Raw genomic sequence first — 20,215 nt, 5'->3', positions numbered from 1 at the left:
CCAAGCTGCACTTGGAACTGCCTGAACTGACGGTGCGCGTTGGCAGCAGCACCACGGAACTTGACGGAGCTAGTGCAGCCAAACTGAAGAGCAGCTACTGCTCCCGAGGACATGACAGCAGTGCCTGAGAAGGGACAGTTCCAACTAGCTCACAGAGGTTGATCCATGCACAAGGGTTGAACGGCAACGGGCAATAGAGTTTCTACTGCTACCTGCCATGGCACTAGTGCCAGGATTTCTAAACCCAGCCTGTTAAATGTACTGAGACTTCATGCCAAACAGCCAAGTCCCAGCAAGTGAAACTCAAACTGTTCAGTAAAAAAATGTTTATTAGCAAAATATCTACACTATAATCACATATCCCGTATATGTCACTACGAACAACAAAAATAAATGATTTAACTTTTGTTCATCACACTCGAAACACAAGTCTGAGGTTGTAGTGCAATTTCTGTGGTTGCAAGGAGGTAGTTAACAACTGTTTTGCTTGGTCCTGAAGGGGTGTTTTATTTTATTGTAAAGTTTAGCCCAAATTTAAGTGGTGCGGCCTTACAGTGATCATGAATGGGCCTATGTGTGCTCTACTTTAGAAGGAAATTCCGTCCCTTTACCTCCCTTCGAAAAATGCAAACGAAAAAGCGTAGGCATGCGACGTGCATTTAAGCAGACTCCATTCATTCCATGCGCACAGCGGTAAGGGTGCGGGCTAGTTGGTAATCCACGAATAAAAATATAGAGCTCAGCTTAAAACAGACACGCAAAAAGACGAGTGCAGACACACGAGCACTTCACACCAGCTTTCATCAAACACACAGAGGAGGTAGGTAGGTAGCAATGTACATTGACAGGGAGCGCAGCCCAAATTATTTGACAGCGATCGAACACTTTCAACTGTTTTTGTGCAGGAGCTCTGGCAGCAAGCACTCCTCTGGACGTCGGGTACGGGAGACCCTCTGGCGGGTGGCAACAGGCGCGCGTTGCGACCGCGGGCAGTAATTAAATTCCAAAAGAGCTATCCGTTGTCATGCCCCCGCGTTTTCAATGCCAAGTAATCCGCGTAGTCGACGGTGCCACCTCAAGCGTACAGCGTAGCGGAGCAACTGGCGGCGACAGTGTTCGGATGCTCATCGGACCATCTCGCACCAAGCACCACACCGCGCGCGACCACCGCGCCTTCGGAAGGGTGTCAAGTAGGCGGCAATGCGTCGAAGTCGCTCGACAGGACAGAGGCACAGCGCCGATCGCGCATCTACGATGGTCCCAAGGTCGAAAGTGAAGTAGACGCGAGGGGTAGTCTGCTCCAAAGCAACCGCGGCGGAGAGATAGCCTGCGCTAGCCGAGCGCGGTATGGAAGATCGCACGAGCGCGTGCAGCGCGATACGCGGGCCGCAGCAAAGGCGGGCCTCCCGAGCGACCCGACCGAATCGATCGACCAAATCCCGCCAAAGATAAGACGTGACTTCGCAATCGGCGGCCGCCAGTGCCTTCCTGGTCGGCCCTTCCTCACTGCTTGCCGCCTCGAGAGCTCGCGGCGGGAGCATTGCGAATCGGCGCCGGGGAACGTCGACGCTCTTCTCGGGCCTTGCGAGACTGCGACACGGACCGAGCAGCGGACGAGCACGGCGACGGCAGGGCACAAGCGCGCCCGATGCGCGCAGCAGGCCGTGTGCCTGCGGCGGAGGTGTTCGCTGCGGCCGCCGAAAGAGACGCTAGGCCTAATCAAGCACGTTTGTAAACACAAACGAACGAATCGGCACCGCCAGCGGAAACGCGCAGAAAGCAGTCGCGAAAAACGGCGATAAAAGCAAATGCGCTCACCTTGGTGGCGTCTCGCCGTTCACATCCTAGGGTTGCTTTCGCAGGCGTGCTTCCGTCGGTCGGGCGCGACGCCCATGTTCTTTGCGGTGAAAAACTCCAGCCATGCAAGTCGGGCTTGTTCCCAGTTCCGAGCGCACAGGCAGCGACCCTTGTTGCGCCAAGCCCCTGAGGGCGCTGTGTGTGTCTATCGCGGCTCTTTTCTGATCGCACTTATGGGCCGTGGTCTCAAATTTTCTCTTTATTGCGACCCAGGCATTTGGAGGCACTCCCGGGTTCGAACGTGCGGTTCCACTCGCATCACCTCGCGCGTTGGCTAAAGCGCTTCGAATATTTCACGCTCCCCAGCACCATTTATCGACAACGGCGTGGCCGCGAACCACACAGTCACGCATCGCCGCCTATGATTTAACAGAGTATACAAATAAAATCAAGTTATCTAAATAACAGCCGTGAAAATTAAAAGCCTCTTTTTGGCGCAACGCACAGAAATGCACAATTTTATTCTTCGATCTTCAATTTCTGCGGTCCTAGCAGTTTCGAATTCGCTGCGGTCCCCTTCCACGTGGCTTCCGGTTGGCAGATTTCTTTCGGGCCGGCCGCTGTTTACAGTTTCCTTTCAGAGTCGCGTCTCGGCAGCGGCGGCTTGCAGATTGTAGCGATGGCGCTCAAACGTCGAACGGGCTCCAAGAACCCTCCGATATTCAGCCACGAGTTCGTCATCCAAAATCATGCCGACATCGTCTCCTGCGTCGCTATGCTGTTCGTTATGGGTCTTCTATTCCAGGTGAGCCGTCCTGAACTTCGTCAAGACTGCTCCATTGCTACTGCTCCCTGCTCACGACCTGCTCCTCTGGGCTGAGTTTATTTCTCTTACCCACCTCTGTCATTCTTAACTGTCTTGCTTTAGCGACTATATGTTTGCGCGCCTGTTTTTCGGTCGTCGTAAGAGTAGATTTTGCACAGGCCGCGCGTTTACCCGACCAAGTGGTTAGCAGTAGTCAGTGGTCGAGCTTATGTCTCGGCGGTGAGCGTACCATGTTTGACGAAGTAGAGATCGCGCCTTGTCTTTAATTTAGCCGTGCTTTGTGTCACGGAGATTCACTGTCACTGTCAGTTTCGGGACGCCCAGTTTCGCAACTCTTACTTTCCTTAGCAGTGCAGCGTCGCGCAGTACATGGCCTCATTTCCCCGCCGGCTGGTCCGGTTGGAGCCTCATTGTGCCGCTGCTGCCTTCTTCGGTCGTGTTTGTTTTATCTCGTTTCGCCACTGCCCGGGACCTCCGCCGGCTGCCGATTTTCCGATCGTGCCCGTGTTGTCTCGTAGTTGCTTCGGCTCGGCGCACAGCTGACGGCCCGAACGTCTCGTTCCCCTCGCAGGTGTCGGCACCATATGCTTCGGTCTTCATCGCCCTGCATCACAACGTAACCGACGGTGAGTGCATTCGCGGCCTCGTCCGCGGTTCCCGCGGCTTTTGGCCGAGCTCTCGATCGCCGTGCGCCGAAGGGGCCGGCTGCGATCCTCGCGCGAGCCGGAGCATCCACCGGCCGGCGCTGAACACGTGTATGCGTGTTACCTGCGGCTCCCCTCCCTCTCCTCGGCCCGTTATCTTCCCAGTCGGTTCGCGATCGAGCAGAGCGCGGCTGTGTGGGACCCGGCGCGCAGCTCTGGGGGTGGTTGTACCGCGCGCCTCGTCTTGCATCACAACGCGGGCTTTTTTTGCCTTGATGCGCAAACGACCCCGAAGACTTGCACCTAACAGCGCATAGGTGTGTGCTTAACTTGGTGCGCGGTGCAGTTTCACGTAAGGAATGTGGAATCGGGACTCTTTCGACTTCGTATGAGTGATGAATAATTGAGGCCGGATCTTGTTCATTTTTAGTTTCATTTCAAACTTCAAACAGTTTCATTGTTGAAGCCCGACCTTGAATAAATAAATAAATATTGCACGACTGGGTTTCGAACCCACGGCGACATGAACAGATCAGCTGTGCAGGCCTGTGCACAAGAGCACTGTGCTGTCTGCTGTCACTGCAGCCGATCACACCTTGTGTTAAACTGCAGCATGCTCTTGTGCTATGCATTGCACATCGTTGTCTTCAACTAATACTACTATCAAACTAATTTCATCGTCAGACGTGCCGTCAATCCAGCAAAGCAAAACCATGAGCCAACCAGGTTAAACACATGCTTTTTACACGTCTACCCGGTTTAACTAGGTTAAAATCCTGCCACTTTTTTGTATTCATCTGTAGACCTTTAATTATAGAGGCAGTGTTTAAAGCTATCAAAACGAGCCTGAATGAAGTCTTCACTGTGGTTATCTGCACAGCTTAGATAGCTAAAGATAAGCTTGCTCCATGTGGCACCTCTTGTTTGTGCCCCTTGGGAAACCTTCGGGATAATGAATTTGAGTAAGAATGCCTAAAAGATTCTCCAATTGGTTTCCCGCATGCAGCCGTGCAGAGTAAGATGTGTTGTGCGTAGCTAAATAGTAGCTTGCCTTAGTAAATATTTGGATTGCAATAATGTTAAACGCAGCTTCTGCTTACTAAATTGAGCCCAAAAGGTGTACACTTGCCGTGATGTTGCTGCAGTGTGTTTAGTGGGATATGAAAGCTCAAGCAGTGCAGAGCAAGTTCCCCCAGAGAAGTTAAATTGAATAGGTGAAATGATATACACAAAGTACAATTCACCTTTGAAGAGTTCTTCACACTGATCCCAGGCTTGAACTGTGAGCCACAGCCCGACCGCATGTTCACTTCATCACATGAACTAGGCAGAGTGTTAGAAGAAGGCAGTGTGAAGCCAAGTCGTGCAATTTAAAGCAGAATGTGATGCGTTTCAGTGGTGCTCATAGTTGTACATAATTAAACACAAGTGCCCCCTTCAATTGTGCTCAGTATTGGAGCTGTCATGACTTCCCCCACTGCTCTGCTGCAAACTCGTTCATATGATGTCAACACAGTGCGACAGTCTTATTGTGCAACACACTCTGTTCAGAATGCCCCAGGTGGATTGCATTTTGCAAATCATGGTTTTTAGTGTCCTTGGCACAATGATTTAGAGCACTACTTAATGCACAAGGCATACCATGAAACTTATCATCCTACCTTTATTTACCACTGTCAGGTTTTTTCGGTCACAGCTGTAAATAGTGTGCGCAGGTTTGATTCCGAAATTTCGAGATCTTGCAGGGATTACTCAAGTTGGTTTTCAGTTGCACTTAGTTTTTTCTCTGGGGAGCCCTGGGGGTACTAAAACAATTCAGGAGAGCAAGCTGCCGGGCTAGTTGGTGAAGCATGTTAAATTGAATTCAGCGCAAAAATACAGACAAGGGACAAAGAGAGACACACTGAGACGTTCACGAGCGCTATAGCGCTCGTGAACGTCTCAGTGTGTCTCTCTTTGTCCCTTGTCTGTATTTTTGCGCTGAATTCAATTTAACGTACTAAAACAAGCAGTGTGCATATTCCTTTAAGGGCAGCAGTATTTGCTCAAGCACTTCACATTGTCATCATATTTTGACCCTGACATGTATATCAGCAGTGCAGGCAATTGTACTGCATGCCAGTGCTGCGCTGAGCCCACTTGTAAGGTGCAGTGTTTGGCAAATCCACCGTTGAGCAAACTGTTCAGGTGTCTCGGAGCTCTGATTTGTACCTGTTTTGTGCAGATTGTATGGCACCTTTGGGCAGAAACCGCGATATCACAATCAGGCGGAGATATTCGTGAAGTGGCAGTATGTCGAACTTAAAAAATGGGCAGGCTTTGTTTATTGGGCTAAAGACAGGATGAGCATAGTTAGGTCGGAAATTATTGTGACTGGGTCATGTACACGTCGTTGTGCATCGCAGCTTTCTCGCTGGCTGTCGCGACAGCTGAAGAAAACGTTGCATGTGTCTTGGTGAATGGAGAAATTGCATTCTTGCATTGCAGATATGTCTTGTCCTAAAGTAGAAGTGCAGTTAGCGATGTGTCTGCGTGGTTCACAAAGCACGCGAAGGTAGTCTATGTTGCATGGGCCTCTCAAGTCATGTGCTCTTCTTTACCCAGGCCTAGAGACACAGGGGGTGGTGAACTACACCTATGGCGCCAAGGATCTCTGCCTGACCTTCTTCTACTTCCTCATTGCCATCGTCATGCACGCCATCATCCAGGAGTACCTGCTCGATGTGAGTGCCACTCTTTGTGTGCCATTCTCGCCAAGCAACCCATGCTAAAACTTTGCCAGCCTCGCAACATTTTATAGTGAAGATCCTATTGAGTTTGCCACGCATGTGTGCCAGGAATCCTGAAAGCAGCTTTAAAGTAGGGCCAGTGTTTGCATATGTTTGTTTTTGCCCTGGGTACTGACATAAAAGACAAACATAAATTTTTGCCTTGAGACATTTCTTTTATAATTTTGTCAGTGTTTTAATTGCTTTTGGGCATACGTGGTACACAAAGCTGTTTTATATTGCGACTTATAGTTTGAACAGAAAATACCGTATATTGCCGTGCATAAGTCGACGTTTTTGTTTTTTTTAATGTCCTTCCAAAATTAGGGGGTCGACATGTTCGGAGTCAACATATATGCGGGGTCAAAAGTAATTTCGACCAAGTCACGGATAATATCATGCCCTGTGCGCTCGTAATTCCAATAGTTGTCAGACACGGTGCGAAAGTGGATCTGCTTAAAAAAACTTGAATTTGAGATAAAAAAAGGTTTGTTTTAATACGATAGCAACTTGTTATCGACAAACCAGCGGCAGCAGTGGCTTTTAAGACGATGATCGCGACTGTGTCCACACAAGCGACGACGTGTCAGAGATGTCTCGTGAACAAATAAATGTTTCTTTATGACTGGGCCTTCTGGAAAACTTTTTGGGTGAGATGAGCTAGGATCACAGGGTGTGGCAGCGTCGACCTAAATTTGGAGTCAAACTTTTTTTTGCTCAAAGGGGGCCGTGAGTTGTGGGGTTGACTTGTAATCGGAGTCTACTTATAATCGGCAATATACGGTAGTTTTGTGTTTCAACAGGGTCCAACAGCTTGAATTGTTTTGCAGTTGTGTTTCTGCAGCTGAGTGACCCACAACCCTTAACTTTATATGGTACCTGTAGAGGCAGTTTAGTACAACAGGGCTCGGCACATAATGGATACAGTGCCATTGCAAACAGGAAGCTCCCTGCCACTGACCTCGACATATTGCGAAAACAGTTAAAAAAGACAAAATTCACTTCTTACAGGGGGGAGGGGGGGTGAGGCACTGTTTCTGTTGTATATCAGAGCGTAATGCATTCCAGCTGGGAGTGCTGTGAAGTTTTCTCTCTGACCGACTGCCTTTTTCCTTCCACTGGGTTTTTAAGAGCGAAACATAGAAACTGTTGCAGTGCAAAACTAATTTTACGTGGCTTACTTGTGCCATTCTTCTGCTGCAGTTGATGCTTTAAGACAGCTGTCTAATCTCTCCAGCCTTTGGTGAATGGTTTGTTTAGTTGGTGCGTGTTGGGCATCGCTGCACTTGCTTTTATGTTCTTGTGTTAGTGCAATGACTTCGTTGACTAACTGCTGCCCCCTTGGTTTCCACTAGTACCTCAAGAAACGTACCGTAAGCATTTAGCACTTTTTCTTGCCTCTCTCGTTGCATTAACGTCTTCTGCATCATACTAGCATTGCATGCATCCTGTGAGTCTCTGGCAGAGTAGATGGGGGTACACTATGCTCCGTTTCATACATAGCAGGCAACACTGCAGAGGCTGTAGAAGCAGTGTGTTTGTGAAATCGTATTACTCCACAATGTATCATTCGCTCTTCCGGAAACTTCGGGTGAGCGTTCACACAAAAACTTGGAGCAATAATATAAAACGAAGTGGATAAAACGAAGTGGTAGCACTTAAAATCGCTGTCTAAGCTGTGAGGCACTCGGTGTTCTAGCACTCTGGCTATAATTTTTAGAGTCTGGACTACATTTTAGGCGCACATGGAGTAAGAGCAATTGGCTCTACCAGCTGCGTATCATACCGCCGCATCTAATTCTTGCTTCTCGAAGTCTCGATGAGTTGCACAACAAAAATGTTGAAAGAGGCAAAACGAAGTCCAAGAGGCTGCCAGTCAAAGTATTAAAGATTTGTCACAACGAAATATGCCTATGTTCACTTTGGTTTTATGGCAAACTACTTTTTGGGCACGGGCTTAGCCTGCACGAACAGGTGCACTATCCTTAGCAGCGTTGCCTGCTGTGTATATGTATGGGGGTACGGGAGCGTTAAGAGTGGTGCAGTATAGTGTAAGGCGTGTTGGATTAAATATATTCTTCAACATTTGCAGTGTCACTTTGACCTAAGTAAGAGGGAACAGGGTCATCAAAAAAGTGATTGAACATGAGGCACTTACTGTGACACTCATTGGCTGCCTGCATTATTTTGACAGATGTAGTGGGAAGCTGGAATGGCTTCAGGTGCTACACCTGGTGCAGCTTCTTGCCTTACTTCATTGGTTATGGGAATGTACATTGCTGCCTGTACATAACTGGTCAAGGATGTGGCTGGAGTTCTTCGCTGCAGCCACTATCTGAGCATTTTTGTGTATGTAATGCTTCACACTGGATGAGATGCACAAGTAAAAAATGCACACACGTTGCATTAACAAAGGTGCCGGTAGTGAGCAGAGAAATGGTTGCGTAGATTGAAGGTTGGAATGAGCAGCATTTTAGAGGGGCATATTGTGTAATTATTTGAAATGATGCAGACAATGCTGAGTGATTTATTTATTTTATCTATTTGCAATATACTACCAGTCTTTTTGCAAGCCCACAGCAGGGGCAAGTAATATGTTGCTAAGAGTGGAAAAAAAAAAAAAACATTCTCCACGGGCAGCGCACATGATGTTTATAAAAGTACAGGTAGGCAGAAAAAGGCAAAAAGATATATTTAAACATGCCATCGACAATGGGAGGAACAACTTCTCAATGCGCCCAACATCGCGTGCATGACAAAGTTGCAAAATCTTCTTATCGAGCGTTCGTGTGAGTCTTCATGTGCTGATGTGTGGGCATGTGTTCGGTGCTCACCCGCTTTCCCGGATGTTGTGTGTCCAGAAACTGAACCGCAAGATGCACCTGTCCAAGATGAAGCACAGCAAGTTCAACGAGTCGGGCCAGCTGCTCATCTTCTACCTCGTCTCTTTCCTGTGGGGTGCCGACATCATCCGCAAGGCACGTGCACACCTCTGTAGTACTACGCAGTCTTCCTTCCTTCTGTTGACATTTCTGCCACCGGGGGCCGTAGTTCGATTGGATCGATGCCACAAACTATTCTAAGAAGGACCGGCAGTGTGAGCAAGCATTTGTTTGCTCCTTTTGCGAGTGGTTCGTCGGCACATTCAGTCGTTGTTGTCATGGTTTTCCTATAAAAATGTTGGAGATTTTCACGTCTTGTAGACGCCATACACTGCGGCTGCTCTGCGATTTCGCACTGCGTGCTGCTGGTGCTGCGCGCAGCAAGCACTCTGGGATGTCGTCCCTGGAGCATCGTGGCAGAACGAAAGCTCGGCAGCACTGCTGCATGCCTTTTTGTACATCAACGAGATGGAAAAACCCGGCGGCATCATACCATTGCTTAACCACTGCTGACAATTTGAAGAGAAGGCTGCTTTTTTGCAGAAATTGCTTATTGGCAAGCCATTCAGTATCGATGGGCGTGTTCGCGGCATATTTAGAGAGATCACTTCTTTCATCCAGGCCGGCAATTGGTGCCATTATAGCTTTCTTTGGGTTTAATTGAACGACTAGGGTGATAATTATGGCGGGTCTTTGTAATGGCTGCCCAGATGCAACCAGGGATCGCAAAATTGTACCCCATTGTAACCAAAACTTCAATTAAAGCAGTGGCATAATTTTTCCTCTCTGCATTTTATATTTTAGCATTTGTGTCTGTTCATTCTAAACACTCGTGTTTCACAGTGCACAAAATAAAACCTTAATGCGAAGAGACTGAAGCGGTGAGAGACTAGCACATTTGAGATCATATGAGCCAGTGAACAAGACAAAAGAAATAAAGTGCTGAGGTGGGTCGAGTTAACTCATCGGCAAGGGGTAGGTTTACACGCTCGACTTGGTCGGCAAATTGCACTTCATCCGTTTCATGCCTGGGAATTGGATTACCAACGAGTGAAAGCAGAAACGGGGAGCCCACGTCTACGCCCAGACTCTGTGTTATCGGGCTCACATCAAAACGTACAGACGTGAACAGGCTTGTATCGGACAGCTTGGGCAGTCCTCTGCAGAGGAAACAAAACGAAATTTTACAGCAGGTACTACTCGTTTTCACGGTCGGTGCTTGTGCTGTACCAACGCTGCATAGAAATAAAAGCAAGGAACGGCCACACTGCTCTTAACACAGCACTTGTGCGCTATGATTTGTTCTGCAGCACACCGCTCCAGCACTCTGAACAAGTCTGCTCACGAATGTACATACGGGGACGTTACTTGCTTGACTGAAGTGGTGGCCACATACCGTATTTACCCGATTCCAACGCGCACCCAATTTACGGCACAAAAAAAAAAATTTCAAGCCCCGATTTTAACGCGCGCCCGATATTGGTAATGAAAAAAAAAAAACTACAAGCCCCGCTTCTAACGTGCATGTGACTTCCACGAATAAAAATAATTTGCAACCGTTTTTATATTTTAAGGAGAGATGAGGGTGAAAAAAAAAACGATTTTTTTCGATAAAGTCGATTTTGTATTTTCTTGCGTTTTGTATTCCCCAAAACCTCTTCTTTTATGTATAAAAAAATCAAAGCCGATAATCAATGGGAAGTTAGTAAAAAATGCAATTAAAGCACTCGCAGTGGCTCGCGAAAGTGCGAATTTGACCGAATTTCGGGAACGCGGCATTTCGCTCCACGCCGTCGCCCGCTCTTGAATTTTCGCGGGGAAGTAGGCCTACCTATCTTCTACCAGAAGCCACTTCGGCAGCGGCGCATTCTCGATAAAAATACGAAAAAAAAAAGATTGTTTCCCGCCCGAGTCGAGCGTCGCGACTGGCCCTTCAAATCACGTGGTGTACGATCGGAGCCCTTCCATTGGCTACAAGCATTCCACCGCACGGTCGGACGCAGACGCTCTTTCTTGGTTCTGCCGCCACTGAGACGTGAACCAACGCTTCCGCCCGGGTTTTTCTCCTTTCTCCGCTATGGATGTTACTGAGAAACGAGATTTTCGTTCACGCAAGTTCCTGACAAAGCATCAGTCACCGCTCGTGTTGTCGTGTTTGTTCCGTCCTCGTGTTTTTTCCGCGCTGTTTTACCATGGATAGTATAAAGGAAGACGCCCCAAGCGCAAGCAGAGAGCTCCGGTGACGGGAGGTTCGTCTGCTGCTAGGCGTAACTGCGGCAACGGCAATGCACCATTTGGATCCTTCGAAGCTTCTTGCGGAGCATCCATGACTTCGTCAGTGCATCTGAGCGAAAGATAAAGATGTTCGACGGCCAAAACAAGCGTAAAAACGAGCGCAGAAGCGCTGTTATCTGTGAGATCGGCATGATGCACGACCTTGCCAGCGGCGCGGCGTGCCCCGCCTGCGGACGATGTAATCTCTGTCAGAGAATCGGCCGCAAAACAGAAAGGACTCTCATCGTTTTTGGAACTTTACCGCCGAAATGACGCGTTTGCGACAATCGTTGTTTCATCAACATATTCTTCGAGCCGCGTATCTCGATCGTGCAAAGGCAGTGATGAGGCGTCCGCCCGCAGCAGTGCACGGGATGCCGTCGCCGTGAACGTGGTCCGTGGTCGCTGAGCACGCGACCAATGACAAGCGCCACACCGGTTGAAAACGGCTCCTGCGACGCAGAAAACGACGAGCAAACGTGCTCCCATATTTACCAGCAGTTAGTGAGCTCCCACATCGTATAATGGCGATGACGATAGGCAGCTATGGGGCAGTTTCGGTTTGCACTCGAATCCAACGCGCATGCGATTTTGAGACGTATTTTCCCCAAAAAAAGGTGCGCGTTGGAATTGGATAAATACGGTATATATGCTTCAGGGGTTCAGCTACCTGAATTGACATCCAAGCACATGACGGTCGAAAGCAAAACCTTTGCGAACTGTTTTTGTTTTCAGTGCATATGCAATAATTTCGCAAAACCTGGCTTACCTGTAACGATGTTACAGCAAAACCAAGACGTGCTTGCATTTTTCTGACCTCTTCGCCGTATAGGAACTTAGCTTGCCTGTCATGACATCGCTGAAAATGTCCTGGAGGCGGGCGACGATTGAGTGCGGTTTGCCTTACATTGCGGATGTTTGGCAACACAGGTCAACGATCTCCAGTTTTTCTGTGCTTCACTCCAATTATAATACAAAATGTTTGGCTAAAACTGGGCACTCAACTTCAGTGAGAACACGTGACTGAATCGTGCATCGAGAAAACTTGCTAATGCACCGAGGCTAATCAGAGACGGAGTTCTCTTTACGGTTGCTATGTTGGCTCGTCTGCGGCGCTGTCTGCAGTTCTTGAAAATTTCCAGTAGGGTGCTGGAAACATTCCTTGTTTGCCAGTTAGTGTGACTTGACTTTGTGTATGAAAGGTTCATGTGCAGTAGAATCTCAGTGACACAATCACGATTGATAAGATTTCATAAAATGCCTTGGCCAGAGTGCATTGTGTGCAACGGGCAGAAATTGGGATGTTACAAACAACCCCCTACCCCACTGCGGATGATACGGACCACATCAACCAAAAACAGATCTGCTTAAATTTCACACATGGATTTTCTCTGTTCTAGGTGGTAGGAATATTTTTCATGACCCTGGTTCACATGATTGAGATTCTAGTGTAGTTAGTAAATGACTCTTGGGTATTGCTTGTGCGCTGTCCTTTCTTCTTCCTGTGATGTTGGCTAATTGCAACAGCAAGCCTTACTGGTTTGTCCCCTTTTGCAGGAAGGTTACCTGCCGGGCATCAACAAGCTGTGGGAGGGCTACCCTCACAACGAGATGTCGTAAGTGCCTGTGGCTTTGATGGATGCGCGATGGAGTTGCACTTACGGGGTTACTGCTGCCCACTGAAATCTCCTCCTCTGGGCTGAGAGGCTTTCAGATGAATCTGCTTGATGGACGATGCTTATGGCTAGTTTTTGCTGTTGCACTTCAGTAGTATGTCTAGGTGTCTGTGTGTGTGCATCTGCCACATTCCCTATCTTTGTGCGTGTGTGCGAGTTGAGTTGCAGCACTGATCTCCTTTTGCCCCCATATGTGCAGGTTCATGTTCAAGTTCTACTTCATCATTCAGCTGGCCTACTGGCTCCACTGTTACCCTGAGCTGTACTTCCAAAAGACCAAGAAGGTAAGGGCTTCTCAGTGAACCCCCGTTTTCGTTGCCTCTTCACTTTAAGGCTCATTTTTTTCAGTGTAAGGCTTACAGGAAGGCTCTCACAGTATTCTAAAATAAATAAAACAAAAACCCTGCGTGTGCATTAAGTATGCCATGTAGGGTGTTGCTGAACACTTCATTTTACTGTCAGTCGTACGAGTGCTGTGGTGCCTGTGCGAGCATGATGACTGCCCATCTGTCATCCGAGTGAAGCATCGGGATGTCACATTTTTACGATGGTGCTGTGCCGGAACCAGGTGGTTCCACTCAGTTGGACTGCTGTGTCTTGCAGGACGAGATGTCTGGCCGCATCACCACAGCGACGCTTCCCCTCATCTTCTTTGCTGTCTCCTACGTTCTCAAGTGAGTTCCCTTTGTTGTCCGTTGGCAGCACTTTGTGCCAACTGGCGGCGCGGGCTGGACACTTCTATTTTTCTTCCTTCTCCTGACCCATTCTAACATGCATTATTCGTTGGCCGTTTCGGCTGAGGAAAGCTTCGGCCTGGCGGGGATAATGCATCAGACGGGTGGGCTCATTTGCCTACACCCTGTGTTGACCGTTGGGTCCTTGGCCTTAACTCATGGTGGCCAGCACGGCGACGACCCTTGATTATTGAACTGGCCTTTTGTACTCTCGGAACGTAAGCGTCCACAGTGCATGACAGCTTAAAATTAGGGTACACAAATGTTCAAAAACGTGAGTATTTTACAGAAAGTAGTTGCTGCTCAATTGAATTCGCACCGTGATTATGCTATTCAAAGTATCCGTACCTTCAGAACGTTTGGAAATTAAAAAATTTTCTGTTCATCTCAAGTGGTGGCTGAGTGGTTATGTTGCTCATCTGCTTACCTAGAAGACGTGGGTTCGATCCCGGTGACGACGGTCGCATTTCGATGGAGGCGAAATGCTAGAGGCACTGCGCAATGTCAGTAGCACACTAAAGAACCCCAGGTGGTCGAAACATCCACAGCCCTCCACTACGGCGTCCCTCATAGCCTGAGTCACTTTGGGACGTTGTTAAACCCCAGAAATCATTTTCTCCTGAAGACATGGCCAAGCATTGCATCATTTCCCAGTACTAGCTCTTTCCTCACAGAACAGACTGTCAGCATGTAGCAAGAGAGCTTGCCGAGTAATGCTTGGCCTTGCATAAAACCACTTCATTGATGGCTGCAGAGAGCTGCCACAGCATGACCATGGGGTGGCCACTGCCCGCTGCCACTTGGAAAAACAATCTGTTCAGCCTCACAAAGCATGCCTGTGTGTAATTTGGTTTGCTTTATGAGGTTTAACGTCCCAAAGCAGCCCAGGCTATGAGGGATGCCGTAGTGAAGGGCTCTGGAAATTTCGACCACCTGGGGTTCTTTAAAGGGATATAGAACTAAACTTTTGGAGCTGCTCTTTTAAATGTAAACAAGAGCTTGACTGCTAAAATTCACAAATGCGACAAGCATTTTCACGAAAAAAGGTGGATAGCACGCTTTTATCGCGATTTATTGCCGTATCGTTGCACCTGGCGGCGGCCGCCTGTGGAAGCTGCGACTAGACGTCATAACACCCGCGCGCCCACTGTTCCCGCAGGAACACGACTGCCATCGCTACTCGCATGTTTTCCAGTTTTGCTTTGGCCACTCGTCGTCTGTGTGTCATCTGCTCACGGTGTACAAAGATATGGCAAGATGTTAATCGATGCTGTCTACATACCATAACCGTATGCACGCTTACATACGCTAAATGCAGCTATTTTTTCCGGGCCTTATGCCATTTCTAACATTTTCACTTTAAAACAAAGCGCGACGATACTTTAAAACAAAGCGCGACGATGTTTATACTAGTGGCGCCATCTGGTGGTTAGGAGGGGAACCATTGTTGTCAACAAACCGGTGCCCCTCTTCAGCCTAAAGGGAGCAGAATCGTCACTCTTAATTGAAAAATACAATAAAGCAAATTTATTACTCGTACGTTTTCTTATGGGCGACAGGAGATGGAGCGAAAGACCGGTGGCCCATTTATGGCCATTGAACGCGCTGAAAAAGGCAGTAACAACGACGAATCCAGTCCAAAGTGAGGCGTCATGCATCGAAGGGCGCCGCCATATTTGTCGCCGTGGGAATGCAACTTCGTACTCGCCATCCTATTATGGTCCTATTGGCCGATGAGAATCGCCGGAATTTTTTCCAGCGGCAGAAATCGGTCCTTAACCGATCAGGCTTTCCGCTGGACATTTCAGTAGAATCTCTGCCGCGATGGCGGATTCCGCTCGCTCTCACCGCCGAATGTCCAAGTGCGAACGTGCCTTTATCGCTTGGTCTACCCAAACTGCAGTGCGACATTGCGTGGGACGCGACTGGTTGCCTGTCGGACGAGGTTGTCATGACGTCATGCTCTTCACCTCGTACTGGCAAGGAGGGCTTGGCGCGCGCTCATAAAACATCAAAAATAAAACCATCCGCTGAAAAAGGATGCACAGTGACAACTAGATTTTGGTGTAATCGCATTCCGAGAATCTGTTTCCAGCGTTTTTGTACAATTTTAAGATTTTGCTTGAGTACATCCCTTTAACATGCACTGACATCACACAGTACACAGGACCTCTACCTTTTCGTCTCCAGCGAAATTAGACCGCCGTTGTCGGGTTTGAACCCAGGTACTGCGGCTCAGTAGACGAGCGCCTTAACCACTGAGCCACCGCAGTGGGTCTGTGTGTAGTGCTGCAGTGCAGTCAGTGTCTGGATGTGACCTTACTGGTGAAGAAATTGGAACTTGTGTTAGTGGTCCCGATATTCTCGATTCTTTGGCAATGGGGCACGCACAGAAATGGGGCATTGCAATACCAATGAGCTGACTTGTTATTCTGCCCTGCAGCTGTGCAAAAGGGGCTTTGTAGTCACAGCCTGTGCCATTTTTTGGTGGAGGCAAAGTGCCAGGGCAGGTCGAATTGATGATACGTATACTAAGCCCCGGTAGTAATGGCAGATTCAGCACTGCAGGCTGGATTCCGCAGTCTGGTCAGTGCTGTTGGCAGTGTGCTCTTCCGCAGCTGACACGGCCTGCTGCCCTCTCTTGCAGCTTCTCGAGGATAGCACTGTGCCTGTCCGTGATGCACTACCTGGTGGAGACAGTGTTCCACGCCTCCCGGCTACTGCTCTTCGCCGAGCGCTCCAAGGCCGCCGACTACGGGTGAGTGCGTCTGGGCAAACCCGAGAGGTGCGCATTGTTTTGGCAATCTTGACTTATTTATCCACTCTGTGGGTGGCGTTCCATGTGGGAGTTGGGGAGGTACGAGTGAGGGATGTCAGTGTAAACATGGAAACGTCAACAGCGTTAAGTTGTCAAGTAACATCAATAAAGCAGCGAGCGAAAGAAAGGGAGAATGGAAGAATTACACCAGTTTTGTTGAAGAAAAAGGAAAAACAAATCTCAGGTGCAAACAAGAACACAATAAGTTTGGGGCAGAGAGAAAATTTTTTTCAGAAATGTTGCATGCCCAATAATGCACTGCCAAGACTCTGCCAATGTATGCTGAACGAGCATACAACTCTACGAAATTGTGAGTTTATCAAAATATATGACTTGTGGCCCCCTCGAATGTCATTGGCGGTATGCATTTGGAGGCAGAAATGCCTGGTGGGCTGTCTTTGGAGCCTTGCATGCGGCCTGAACCACAGCTTCCTACACTGGGTCACTGTCATTTTTTCACTGAGATGTTCGGGCTTCAGACACCAGCAAAAACACATGCGAGAGTGAGCAGTGCCTAGGTGCTGCAGATGCCCACATATACTGTAGGAGGGGAGGTGAAGCAGTTCACAATATAAATTGTGTTTTACTTTTGATCACACACTTTGGATGCTGCATGTGGCCGCAGCATTAGAGACACCTGTAGCAAAACGCACTTGAATGCTTTTCCGCACAACGCCATTTGACAGTGGTGGTGGCTGCACCATTATGCCACTGAGCATGAGGCCACAAGTTTTACCCCATCCAGGGCAGCCGCGTTTCGATTGAGGTTGAAATGCTAGGAACATTTGTGTGCATGTATTCCAAGTGCGTGGTAAAGAACCCCGGATGCCCAGAAATAGATCCACAGTCCTCCACTACTGCATTCCACTTGGGTCGGGGTTGCCGTATTTACACAATTGTAAGTCAACACCCCCCTTATCGCATGTCGGGAAAAAAAAAGAAAAGAAGGCTGTGTCCATGGGCACATTCCGAATTACCGCAGTGCTACTGTGTAGAGCTGTAGAGCAAACAAAATTGCAGCCTTGCAGTATTATCCCCAATATCTCGTTTATCTCGCCTTTATTTATAGTGCTATGCTTTGGTTTCGATTGTAAGTTGACCCCCCCCCCCCCCCCACTTTGAATTTTCATATCTAAAAGAATAGGTCAACTTACAATCTTGTAAATGTGGTAGCTTTGGCACAAATATTCATGAAGGAAGAAAAAATTGTTCATTTCAAAGTTGAAGTCAGAGCACGACTATTTATAAATAAACAAGACAATGCACATAACAAGCAGCATGTTTTGGACCTGTCACAGGTGGCACAACTCCTTTTGTGGAAATCAAGTGTGTGACGGGAACACCACTATATAAGATGAGCGAGTAAAGGAAAGAAAACTGGTGCTGACCAGAAAAGTTAGTGACGTTAGCCTACTTGCTGTACATGCTCATGTAAGGGCGTCACTTTTTTTGTTACAGTTTTGTCTGGGTGCAGCCCTTACGCGGGACCAGCATTTTTGTGTAAAATTTCTTTTACTGTAGCTGGGCCCTAATTACGTGTCCCCGTTATAAGCTGTGACACGTAGTTTTAAGATGAATTAGTGCAGCCCTGGCGAATCCTTCAAATACATAATGCACTGCACCCAGTGATCAGCGTGAATTAACAGTCCGGAGTGAAACAGGCTGCTGGATCAGTTTACTGGCAATCATCAAGTGATCATTAGTTATTAGGATCTTCCAACGATCTGGCGCTCGACTGAGAGTAACGATACCTTGGGGACTCCACTCATGCAGCACACTGCCTTCTGTGAGGTGGCCTTTGCGTGGCTTGCTTTTCTGTGCGCTTCACTGTCAAAGGCCCAATGTTAATTAATTATACATTCGTTTTAATGCGAGGTTATTCATGTGATGGTAAACTGGTAACAGGGTTGGACCTTATATGACAAACTGGGATTAGATTCAAAGCACTTTCGCTCAGGCCTTGATGCAAAGCACACTAGGCCTGGCAACACTGAGCGAATGGCGCCCTACTGCAACATGTATTTCGCCAGTGCCCAAGCCAGGCAGGTCCTGCTAGCATGGATGCACCCCGTTCTAGATTTTGGGTGACATAACATGTTGTCCTTTCTGGTGCAACCACTGAACACAAAGGACGAGCTAGCAGCATTGAGGCACTGTGTGTTCGTGGTTCCAGGTGAATCCAGTGCAGAGGATGACATGTCTGTGGTAGTACCGAGTGTTGAAGACAGTTGTCATCTATTGGCTCCCAGCGGATCAGGCCACACGGACAAAATTATGCACATATAAATAATTCTGTAGGCTGACATTTCTTTTTTCTCGAATTATTGGCTGCCAAGTTGTGGGTGCTGTTCTACACATGTGTACTAAGGTGTTAACACTTCTGTACCCACTTGCACTCCATGTGCATGGATCTCCCATGCGTATTTAAAAATGTCAATGTGCCAATACCACAGACACTTGCATTTCTCATCTATGCCTGTCATCAGCTTCTTTGCTGGCAGTTTTATGTTGGGAAATTAAGAGGAGTGGTTGATCATCTGTGTTATGTGTGTGACGTGCAGGTATGCGGTGTGGAACGTGCTGTTTGTGCTGGTGCGGCTGGCCTCCATCACGCTGTCGGTGCTCACCTTCTGGTACGGCCTTGCCCAGCACGAGAATGCCGCCCTGCCCATCGGCCTCAGCACCGGCAACTTCAACACCAAGCTCATCAGGTGCCCACTAACAGCTCCACTGCCCCTCTGCTTCGACCAATTTAGTAGTTAGCTGAACATCGTCAAAAGCCTGTTGGTTAAAGGATTTGGTTGACTATCCGCTATCTGGTGACTATCTGGTTGACATTGCTATCTGTGCCAGAACTGTAAGGGACCATTCTAGTTGCCACAGCATCGTTCGGCAACTAGGTAATCTTATGTTAGGTGTCAAATGTGATGATGGCATAACTCATTTTCCAGTTCTGCAGCAATGGCCTCAGTGGCGAGCACAATAAAAGCTGGGGTTAGAGGAGTGCCACCGTTTGCTTCGACTGATTTGTGCTGCCCTCTGTGGTCAGTGGCGCAAACTAGTGCCATTCATGCCTCTGAGCAGAGAGGGCAACACTGGGTGGCGGACGGCACGTTAGACCTTTTATGATCTAGAAACAGCTGTTGCAGAATGTCGTGTCGGGATGAGTTTTTTTATGCAAACCTCGATCTGCTAGTCTTGATTTTAGGGGCACCATCGTGCTCTTTTGCATGGTTGCTTGTGCCCAAGACCAGCAACATTTCATGCCCCTGCATCACGTCTGCCAGGAGGGCCGAGAACAATACTGATGTATGAACTCAAGGTTAGGCTATTCAAGATTACTCCTTCCCCCCTTGAAAGTGGAAGGGGGCAGCTACCCACCTCAGCATGGTTACCATATACAGTAGAACTCCGCTATAGTAAACTTTGATATAGCAAAGTGAAACTTCAGTCCCATTTCACCTTCCATAGACGACTGTACATCTCTTTTCATTTACAGTAGAACCCCGCTGTTACGTTCCTCACTGCTGCGTTTTCCCGGCTGTTACGTCTTTTTCTTCGGGTCCCGGCATAGCTTCCATAGGATCCAATGTATTGGGAACCCCGCTGTTACGTCGTAGCCGAGGAAACGATCCCGCATGATACGTCGCAACCGGGCTGCCCGAACCCGCCCGGACAATGCGCGCCAATCGCCATTTTGATTTTTGACGAGTCTTGGCCAGGCTTGGCTACGGAACTGGCTGCAAGAAGCCGCACGCGAGTTGGAGAAGCCGCCACTAGATGGCTATCTGCCTCG

At 48.3% G+C, this 20,215-nt stretch overlaps 2 protein-coding genes across 12 annotated transcripts in view; one reads left to right on the top strand and one right to left on the bottom strand.

Moving 5' to 3' along the window:
* The window catches only part of pps (protein partner of snf), a 150,772-nt gene that overhangs the window by 96,075 nt on the left and 34,482 nt on the right, over positions 1–20,215 (bottom strand). For 4 of the 9 annotated variants that reach the window (XM_089558594.1, XM_089558658.1, XM_089558641.1 and 1 more), the window contains exon 1: positions 1,819–3,359. The exons of 1 other annotated variant lie outside the window; for it this stretch is intronic. The gene's annotated coding sequence lies outside the window, so the exon portion shown is untranslated. Of the gene's footprint in view, positions 1–1,818; positions 3,361–20,215 lie in introns of those variants that run through there. 4 more of the 9 variants (XM_089558620.1, XM_089558628.1, XM_089558635.1 and 1 more) reach the window with 2 other exon arrangements.
* The window catches only part of TRAM (translocating chain-associated membrane protein 1), a 34,643-nt gene continuing 16,807 nt past the window's right edge, over positions 2,380–20,215 (top strand). For 2 of the 3 annotated variants that reach the window (XR_016285308.1, XM_089558680.1), the window contains exons 1-9: positions 2,381–2,602; positions 3,195–3,249; positions 5,872–5,990; positions 8,897–9,013; positions 12,749–12,807; positions 13,067–13,151; positions 13,471–13,541; positions 16,249–16,359; positions 18,981–19,130. Coding sequence is in view for 2 of the 3 variants with exons in the window: in XM_089558680.1 (XP_089414806.1) it covers positions 2,477–2,602; positions 3,195–3,249; positions 5,872–5,990; positions 8,897–9,013; positions 12,749–12,807; positions 13,067–13,151; positions 13,471–13,541; positions 16,249–16,359; positions 18,981–19,130 (893 nt within the window). In the remaining variant the exon portion in view is untranslated. Of the gene's footprint in view, positions 2,603–3,194; positions 3,250–5,871; positions 5,991–8,896; positions 9,018–12,748; positions 12,808–13,066; positions 13,152–13,470; positions 13,542–16,248; positions 16,360–18,980; positions 19,131–20,215 lie in introns of all 3 variants that reach the window. The other variant, XM_089558671.1, reaches the window with a different exon arrangement.

This window comes from Amblyomma mixtum, chromosome 1 (genome assembly GCF_055824585.1).
Source record: "Amblyomma mixtum isolate Tamu chromosome 1, ASM5582458v1, whole genome shotgun sequence".
Taxonomy (NCBI): domain Eukaryota; kingdom Metazoa; phylum Arthropoda; class Arachnida; order Ixodida; family Ixodidae; genus Amblyomma; species Amblyomma mixtum.
Note: the sequence above shows the minus strand (reverse complement) of the source record. Positions and strands in the feature narration are given on the sequence as shown.